The 9,588-nt window shown below is 44.4% G+C and overlaps 1 protein-coding gene across 3 annotated transcripts in view; it reads left to right on the top strand.

The window, feature by feature from the left end:
- The window catches only part of LOC141086555 (trafficking kinesin-binding protein 1-like), a 73,597-nt gene that overhangs the window by 21,035 nt on the left and 42,974 nt on the right, over positions 1–9,588 (top strand). For all 3 annotated transcript variants that reach the window (XM_073572697.1, XM_073572701.1, XM_073572700.1), the window contains exon 3: positions 340–534. In XM_073572697.1, coding sequence (XP_073428798.1) covers positions 340–534 — 195 coding nt within the window. The remainder of the gene's footprint in view (positions 1–339; positions 535–9,588) is intronic.

Genomic DNA, 9,588 nt, shown 5'->3' with positions numbered 1-9,588 from the left:
TATTGCTTCTATTATGTGAAATGTTTCCAATAATCTTTACTGTAAACCTAATTTAACACGGAAAAAAAAAGTTTTCTGCATTACTTTAGGCATCGGTTCCTCATTAGATTCAATATCTCTGTTTGCTGCCAGTGAATTGAATACACCTTTAATTACATCTAGAGACTGAAACTGTATCCAAGTCACATGACGATCCCTCATTACATCACCAGGCAGAGGGCATCTGGTTTCCATTCAGCAGCAGCAAGCTGAGATCTTGAAAGCCATAAATGAATCAGTTATTGGGTGAGAATGATTAGAGTGACGTCTTCTAATGGATTTTCCTTTTTCCCTCTCCAGATGTTTGCACCAGCGGGGATGTCCCGGAGGTGGAGATCATCAGCCTGCTGCAGGAGCAGCTCCCACACTACACCCTCCGCGCCGACACCATGTTTGGCTACGAGCACGATGACTGGCTGCAGACCCCTGTGCTCCCGGCAGAGTTACCGCTGCGCCTCACCCCTGAGCAGATAGAGGAAACCCTGAAATATTTCCGTAAGTTACCTCTTTGTGTACTGCATACACCGAGGCCAATTTCATAGAGGTTCGGTATCGTTTTGGGAAGGGGAATAAATCCACTTAAGCACATTGAGAAAATACAACCAATGCCAAGAACCTACCCGGGAGTACGTGCCAGTGGGGCAGCTGCTAGGGTGGCCCATTACAAAGTAGTTGGGTGGTGCTGACTGCTCAGGTTGGCACTGTTCCCTTATCAAGGTATTTTCTCCAGATGCACAAACATCTGATCCTCCTTAAAGGTGGTGAGTATATTTTTATTTTACTTTGGGGTAATATAGCATTTGAGAAGGGGTTGTCCGAATAGTGGACCACCCCTTTAAGTGAGGTTAGTGGTGTAGCATGGGTTGCAAGTGCACAAGACATGGCATGTATTGCCCCCTTAAAACAAATACTGCCTACTTTGGACTATAGTAATGGCCCCTAAAAAGGAACCTATTACTTTATTCTTGCTGCCTAGACCAAAGGCAGCATGAATCAGAACCGACTGCACGATTGAGGACTGGTAGGCTTTTCTCTGAAGCACTCATGCATTTTAGAGAAGCATAATTTGAAAAGCAGAGACTATAGGGAGAGTTGAGACTAGTCTGGCGAGGGCCGGGCCGGCTTCTCTACCTACATGGCCCTATGCTCACTGCTCTACCCCATCATTCTGCTGCTAATCCAGTCATTGGCACTATCCTGGAGATGAGGTGAATTGGTTTAGGGGTCTACAGAACTTGTAACATCACTGCTACTGGTATTTTTTGCACCTAGGGCAACCTCACCGTGCCACCCCCCAATCCTAAGCTACTGGGTTATGGGTTTTCCTACAAGAAGCTCCTTTCCTGTCTGTAGCAGTATTTAGTTTACCGGGACTGAGTTGAAATACCAGACACATCCCATAGCCAAGAGTGGCGCTGTTTCTTGGAAATAAACAGACCAATTTTGTGAATCCTTTCCAACCATTTGAACTGTATTACGGTACCCTTCTATTGCAGTACCCAAAACCACTGGCACAGAATTTCCACTCACAGCTGATCACAGGGCATCTGAGGCCTGACACGGGGAGTTCTGCAGTATGAGATGAGGTTGACAAGACTAGGCATCCCCTTTACTGCATAAATGACCTCAAATTAATGTCTAAATCCTGCAGTTGCCCAGTGCCCCGGTACCTGTTTGGGGGTGACTGCAAGGTCTTAAGCTCCTGAGGAAAATGCCAAGTGTAAAGCCCACTTCAAGGATTGGTAAAGAAGGAGCTTTTTTTCTTAAACGGCACCTTCTTGTCCATGGTCATGTCTGGTATATTACATGCAGTGAAATGGAACTGAGCTGCAATATGAAGCACAACCCATGGGCTGGTGGGGCTCTATTCTCCCCCCGACAGCCACCTAAACCCCCAGAGGGTACTCCCACCTTTTGTAGAAGTTACAGATACCAAGGCTAGGCAGCCGATAAGACAATTTTATCATCTCAAACCTCTGTTTTTCCACCCTTTGACTCCAGCTCTGGCCCTGAAGCTGACCTCGACTCCAGAGCCTTGAAGGACACTGTTTCCTTAGCTCTCATGGAAGGGAGTGAACACATCCGCGTTTCATGCTCCATGTACAGATTGTGATTTTCGGACCGGCTGCGGGTCTCTTGACCCAAACACAATAGTGTCATTGGCATAGATATTAGGCTGTTGAGTTTGGGCAAGAAGACCTGCAGCTGGGAAAGAAATTACAAGCCGAGAAACTTGGACTTGAGGAAACATTCTAAGTGATTGGATAGAACCATGCACATGTTCTCTTGCATGGGCTGGCGGAGCAATAGACTGTACGGAAGTTGGGGGACCCCCTTTCTGGAGATAAGTGCAGGTCCCAGAGGTGGGATCCACATCTATCATACACCCTGAATATAAGCTATAAATAATTGAAGGATAAGACTACCTCTTTAAGGAACGCGGGTCCCATGTACACAATTGGTCACTAGTAGTCAATCATCCTGCGTATACATACCGCAAATATCCTATAGGTGTATAATACGTGATCTGATGACCATCACTAAAGTCTTCATGTGTTCTGTCCCAGTTAGAGGAATGGCTGCTGTGGGGGATGGGATGGCCAGGTGTTTACAGTCAGTGAGAGCTTATGGCACACTCCTTGATCCTTATCACTATAGAGAGGTGTTGCAGGCGGCCCCTCAGATGAGTGAACTTTGTACTTGTTGTCAGCAGAGACATGGGGTGTGAGCTCTGGGTACATGGGAAGGTGAATACCAGATTAGATATGAAGTGGCGACATAACATGGAATATTGATGGCTGCAGTCCTGGTTTCCATATGTTTTCATTACATCTACATGTTATGGGACTCATGGCATTGGTTTGCTTTAAGAGCTGCTCTAAATGGGGTGGTCTTCGGCAGGATAAGAGCCGTTATTATGTCCGAGCTTTCTGCCGCCCACCGGAGTATCCTTGGTATTCTGCTCAGCAAATTCAGCTCTGTTAAAATGTCACCGAGGCACTCTGCTGTCAAGCTATAGGGTGACCGCCATCATGGCCACCATTATAACTCCTACATAAGAGGGTCTAATCCAGTATTCCCAGAATTGTGCACATTAAAAGGATTGTCCCAAAGTTAACATTTTAAAGCTATCCTAATGTTCTGATCGCTGGGACCCTCTTGGATAATGAGATCAATGGTTCCAATGCCCTTCGTGTTACTGGAGCTCAAGACTTCCACATGCACATTGCTTCTATGCATTCCTAGTGACTGTCACTGTTCTCGGCTACGTCCATCAGTCCTGTGCTCTATCCACACAAAGGACACTGGGAACCTCATTCACTTGGGGTCTTTTGTGGTCAAACCCCCACACTATGGATAGCTGATAAGTTTTAATTTTGCCCCAACCGTTTAAGAAGTTTAGGAATGCTAAGTGATAACTTAAAGTTTTCTCACAGTCCCCTAGGAGAGTGGACGCCCAGCAAGAGCAAAATGGGGTCACTGATTACCTTGTGATAAAAGGACAGTCTGGTGCTTGACAATACTTCAATACATCTCCTTATTTTCTCGAGAGGGGGGACCCTGCATCACCTTTCCATCTTTTCCCCTATAGTCCCGTTTGCTGCCATCTCGGTCCTTATTGGAAGTCCAGCCCATGGCTGCGCTTCATAGGAGACCAGTCAATTTCACTATAAACTACAATATAGTAGTATTACAGTATATAGCACACATGATCCAACGATCGCAGATTCCGATTCCAGAGACAGAAAATAAACAAAAATAGAAAAATGTATTAAAGTTTGAATCAATCCTCTCTTTAAAGTTCAGACAAAGAAATAAAAAATAGATACACTTGGTACCATCGAATAGATAACAGCGCAACATATCAAAATCTAAACGTATTTAAAAGTTTAAAAGAAACTAAAACGCTAAAACTTAGTTTCTGTAATTAAGACATAAAATGAAATAAAAGGCAAACAAAGCGTCGAATGTTCCACACAATGGTATCAATATAAACGTCCTCCCGACACTCAAAAGCAAGGCCTCACATCACTCTAAAGGCAGAAAATGGCATATAACATATAAAGTCATATTGCCAGGTCATTCTTGCCACACAAATGCGGAAAAGGTAAAACTTAATATAATTACATGTTAGTTATTTACATTACATGGAAACTTGAATGGTGTCAATTAGCTACAACTCGTTTTGCCTAAAAGTAGCCCAGTTGCGTTGCTGAAAAAAATTATAAAGAAAAAAGTTATGGCTCTTTGAAGAAAGGTAGGGAAAACAAAATAATGGCTTATTAGAGGAGCAGGATTGAAATAAGCATCTTGAAAAGTATCGCCTTCCAGCAATTTATCACTGCAAAGTGTGGTTCCTACCTGTTTGAACACACAACTGGTGGTACTTTACCCTGTGCACACATAACATCGGGAGGAGCGGCCCCGGTAATGTTAATTTTTTTACAGACAGCACAGAATGTCGCTTTACGGTGAGACCTTTTACAGTCCCTTTAAGGTGAGACACAGATCAGTTCTTTTAACTTTCTTTTGAGAAAAATACAAGAGTTCTATTAAGGTATACGGACATTATAACAGAGGGTCCCCCAATGGGTTCCTTCATCTATGAGTGACCTCTCTGGCAGACCCGTTCCTGTTCATGTTTTACTGGACCTGAATGTCACATGATCAGATGATGAAACAACCCTTTTTAAGATTTTTGTTTTTTATTATTTTTGACTGGAGAAAGGCTACACATACAAGGCCTCCAATCTGACGAGGCGACATGTTATACTGGAGTGCGAGCTGGGGGAAATGTATATGGAATGGTTTAGTATAACTCGTGATCTATTGGTATAGATCCCTGCTGATTCTGGTTTTAGGAGTCCAGTGGGTGGTACTAATCAATGACTGTCAGCCATCTGTGAAGGATGTCGATCATTGATTAGGAACACCCACTGGACCCCAAAAGGGACTTTTCCACAAAGTACATTTTAATTACTAGATCTTGGAAGAAAAATAATTTCCACAATTGGATATGTTATATAAAAAAAAAAAAAAATTGTTCCTGTGCAGAGATATAAATGTGCCCCCATGTACTGCGTAATGGCTGTGTCTGACCATGGAGGGACATGGTCTGATCATATCACATCATACCACAGCTCTTGGGCAAAAGAGTATACAGACCATGGGATCGCCAATTATTCTTTTTGAGAGGCAAATCATTCACTGCCTGTTTTTAAGCAATGTTTTTACAAGAAAGAAAGCGAGAAAAAGAGAGAGCGAAATAACTAATCCCAGGCTGTCCTGTCTGTATACTCATTTGCTTCCTTCTCTGCCCAGGAGATGTTGTATGACCAGACCAAGTTCCTGCACGGAACAGCCATTACTTAGCACATAGGGGCACATTCTAGCTAGACAACTCCCTGAAGCGTGAGATCGTGCTGGAATGGGAATGGAGGGACATATTTAGCTCGGGGTAGGACAGGACAAGGTGGCACATCTGGTACAATTCAAGGGTTCATAATATGGATGCCCTGGTTTCTAAGTTTACAATGCAAAAGTCCAAATTGTCATCTTGAAAATGTAGGATCTTTTGGCGGGCATGTTTGGAGTTTCATGTGGGGTCATGGCATGTAGGTGCAGTCACAGAAGAGGTTGGCTCGAAAGTCTTGGTTGGACAGTAAAGTGAGCTTCTCTCATGGGCCCCATAACAAGTGGATGTTTTTCCTCCATTGCAGATACCGCACTGTATGTAACAACCCTGGTTTCCGACCATTGGTTGATGTCAACATGCCACCGACATGGCATGTCAGCTGATTGGATTATTTGTGAGGTATAAAAATCACATTATCTGCAGCACAACTCGCAAGGATATGCTGCAGACAACAGAAAAACTATATGGGGACCCAACAATCATATTAGCAATCGTTCAAACCCCATTCTATCTGCATCGGCCCATGTGAAAGGTCCTTCAAGCACCAGTCGAGTTGCTACATTTTTGATTGCCACCTATTATGTTGATGAGCACCTGAGCTTGCAGAGCGACCACACGGCATCACTCACGGTGCCCTCTGGACCTGTAGACCCTCCAGGTTCTGCCATATAGGGGGCCACTGCAGCCTATGTGCCTGTTTGCACTGCACCCATTGTGCTGAGATGTTTGTCTGGATTCCTGAGTGACAGCCGGGATTTCCTGCTCCTGCCTCACCGGTTATGGGCTGTGGATGTGACCGGCAGCACATAATCAATGGAGGGCGACCAAAGGAGAGAGGAGGGAATAGGGCTAGTTCTCAGATCTCACCCCTCACATTCTACTTGACAAAAGTTTGTGTAGCCACCAGGCAAGAAGCCAGGGATGGTGGGATCCTTCCTTACAGGCCCCTTACTCGCCTGCACTTGTCTTGCATCTCATTATTGCAGGGGATTTGCCCTAACCAGCTCCAAAATAATGAACTACTTGAAAGCTTGTGAGTAAGAAGCGAGATTCAGAGAAAGGGGTCGACAATGGTAACCTCCCTACAAGTGCAGTCAGCGAAAGCTGTAGTAAAATCACTTCTTATTGAACTGGACATATTTCCTATCCTACTACCCAATTCAGTTGTGTAATCTGGACCTCAACCCTGTAAGTACTGTCACATATCCAAGGGAAAGTCCATATTATGGAATTGCATTAATAGCAATTGCCTAAAATGTCCCCATTAGATTACCACCAGAGCTGTATTCACTCCATATAGCATACCAGGGAATTGTAATATAAGCAATTGTCTGTGAAGGAGCATAACACTAATGCCTGCTCAGTGGGGGTCCAACCAATGTGAACCCTGCCAGACCATAAGGCAGTTGATGGCACTGGAGCTTTGGGTCTGGAATGCTGCATGGCCGGCAACTGCTCATAAATTGCTCATCGTGCAATTCCGTAATGTACAAGTAATACCGATGACTGTTTAGAACCCTGCCAATCGGTATCATCAGGTGGCTGAGAAACATAATTTCTTCCCTTTGGACCCCATATCGTTTGTCATTGACTGTAATGGGTCAATCTAAAGGGCATCTGGAAAAAAGTAGAGAGTCGCTGCAGGACAAATTGTCATGAAACTTCCTAATGAGACTGAATATAATAATAATAATAAATTTTATTTTTATAGCGCCGACATATTCCGCAGCACTTTACATTTCAGAGGGGATTTGTACAGACAATAGACATTACAGCATAACAATAATCACATACAGTAGATTATAACAAATACCAAGAGGAAAGAGGGCCCTGCTCGCAAGCTTACAGTCTATGAGGAAAGAGGTAGACACGAAAGGTGGGTGGTAACAGTTGCCCTGTTTGTATGGACCAGCCATAATGTTAGGTGTGTGACAGTACAGACATAGAGGGCTAATGGATGCATAAAGCATGTGGGAGAATGATGCGGGGAACCTGGTTATGGTAAAACTTTTGGCTCTGCCACACAGGGATAGATTAGATTAATGTGTTGAGGTGGTAGGCCAGTCTGAATAAATGCGTTTTCAGGACACGCTTAAAATTGTGGGGATTGGGGACTAATCGTATTGACCTGGGAAGTGCATTCCAAAGAATTGGCGCGGCACGTGTAAAGTCTTGGAGACGGGAGTGGGAGGTTCTGACTATTGAGGATGCTCACCTCAGGTCATCAGCAGAACGGAGGGCGCGGGTAGGGTGGTATACTGAAACAAGGGAGGAGATGTAGGGTGGTGCTGAGCCATGGAGCGCTTTGTGAGTGAGGGTAATAAGTTTATACTGAATTCTGGAGTGGATGGGTAGCCAGTGTAATGACTGGCACAAGGTAGAGGCATCGGTGTAACGATTGGTGAGGAATATGATCCTGGCTGCAGCATTCAAGACAGATTGGAGAGGGGAGAGTTTGGTAAGAGGGAGACCGATTAGAAGAGAGTTACAATAGTCGAGACGAGAATGAATAAGAGAAACAGTAAGAGTTTTTGCAGAGTCAAAGGTAAGAAAAGGTCGAATTCTAGAAATGTTTTTGAGGTGCAGATGACAAGAGCGAGCCAGTGATCGAATGTGGGGGGCAAAGGAAAGCTCGGAATCAAGTATGACCCCAAGACAGCGGGCCTGTTGCTGGGGAGTAATAGTGGAACCACACACAGAAATGGCAATGTCGGGTATAGGTACATTAGTAGAGGGAGGAAACACCAGGAGTTCAGTCTTTGACAGGTTCAGTTTCAGATATAGTGAGGACATGATGTTAGACACAGCGTTTAGACAATCGCAGGTGTTTTCTAGAAAGGCTGGCGTGATGTCAGGAGAAGAAGCGTATAATTGGGTGTCATCAGCATAGAGATGGTACTGGAAACCAAATCTACTGATTGTTTGACCAATAGGGGCAGTGTACAAGGAGAAGAGGAGGGGGCCTAGAACCGATCCTTGGGGGACCCCAACAGTAAGGGGAAGATGAGAGGAGGAGGAACTGGCAAAAGACTGAACTAGCGGTGTGCCACTAATGTCTCCTTTTGCCATCTCTGCAGTTGCTTTAGTTTCATGAATGATCCCACAACTGTTCCTTCTACCATATGCAGGTGACACGTGGACAGGCAACAGATGGAAATAGAAATGGCTGCACAGTGTCCTCACAGAAGCCATGCGATTCAGGGATGTGCTGCTGCCCGGACTCGTTAAGATCATTAGTCTAGAAAGAGCTTTTCAGATGCAGCTACGAACTGTGGAGATTAAGCCACGTGTACCCCAGAGATTATCTGGGAATTAGGACTCTATTATTATACTGTAGTCTTATACGTCACCCTGCAGATAGCTACATGTACAGTGACTAGGCCACAGCTGTGTCTGACTGGGTGACGTGGAGGAAAACTGTGTGACTGCCCCTCTAGGCTGCATTGGATAGCGGTCGTGATGGTGAACATTACTACCTGTGTGTTGTTTGTATGTCTGGTCAGTGTTCTGGGTGTGGTATATGTGTATATTCAGTGGTTTATGTGTATATTTAGCAAGTATTATTTGTGTAGTGTGTGTATAGGTGTGTAATCTACAGGGTGGGCCATTTATATGGATACACCTAAATAAAATGGGAATGGTTGGTGATAACGTAACTTTATTCTTTCATGAGTTATTTACAAGTTTATGACCACTTATAAAATGTTTTCAAAGTGCTGCCCATTGTGTTGGATTGTCGATGCAACCCTCTTCTCCCACTCTTGACGCACTGATAGCAACACCACAGAAGAAATGCTAGCACAGGTTTCCAGTATCCGTTGTCTCAGATGCTGCACATCTCATATCATCACAGCATAGATTATTGCCTTCAGATGACCCCAAAGATAGAAGTCTAAGGGGGTCAGATCGGGAGACATTGGTGGCCATTCAACTGGCCCATGACGACCAATACACTTTCCAGGAAACTGTTCTTGTAGGAATGCTCAGACCTGACACCCATAATTGATAGTATGGTGTGGTATATGGGGTACAAAGATAGTGGGGCCATTCTTCATCAATGGAAACCTCAATGCCACTGGATATATGAAATTGCTACATGATGATGTGTTGTCTTCTTTATGCACTGAAGATGG

Source organism: Dendrobates tinctorius, unplaced genomic scaffold, assembly GCF_039654945.1.
Source record: "Dendrobates tinctorius isolate UK_male_01 unplaced genomic scaffold, ASM3965494v1 ptg000032l, whole genome shotgun sequence".
In the NCBI taxonomy this organism is placed as follows: Eukaryota; Metazoa; Chordata; class Amphibia; order Anura; family Dendrobatidae; genus Dendrobates; species Dendrobates tinctorius.
This window is presented reverse-complemented; position numbering and strand designations above follow the sequence as displayed.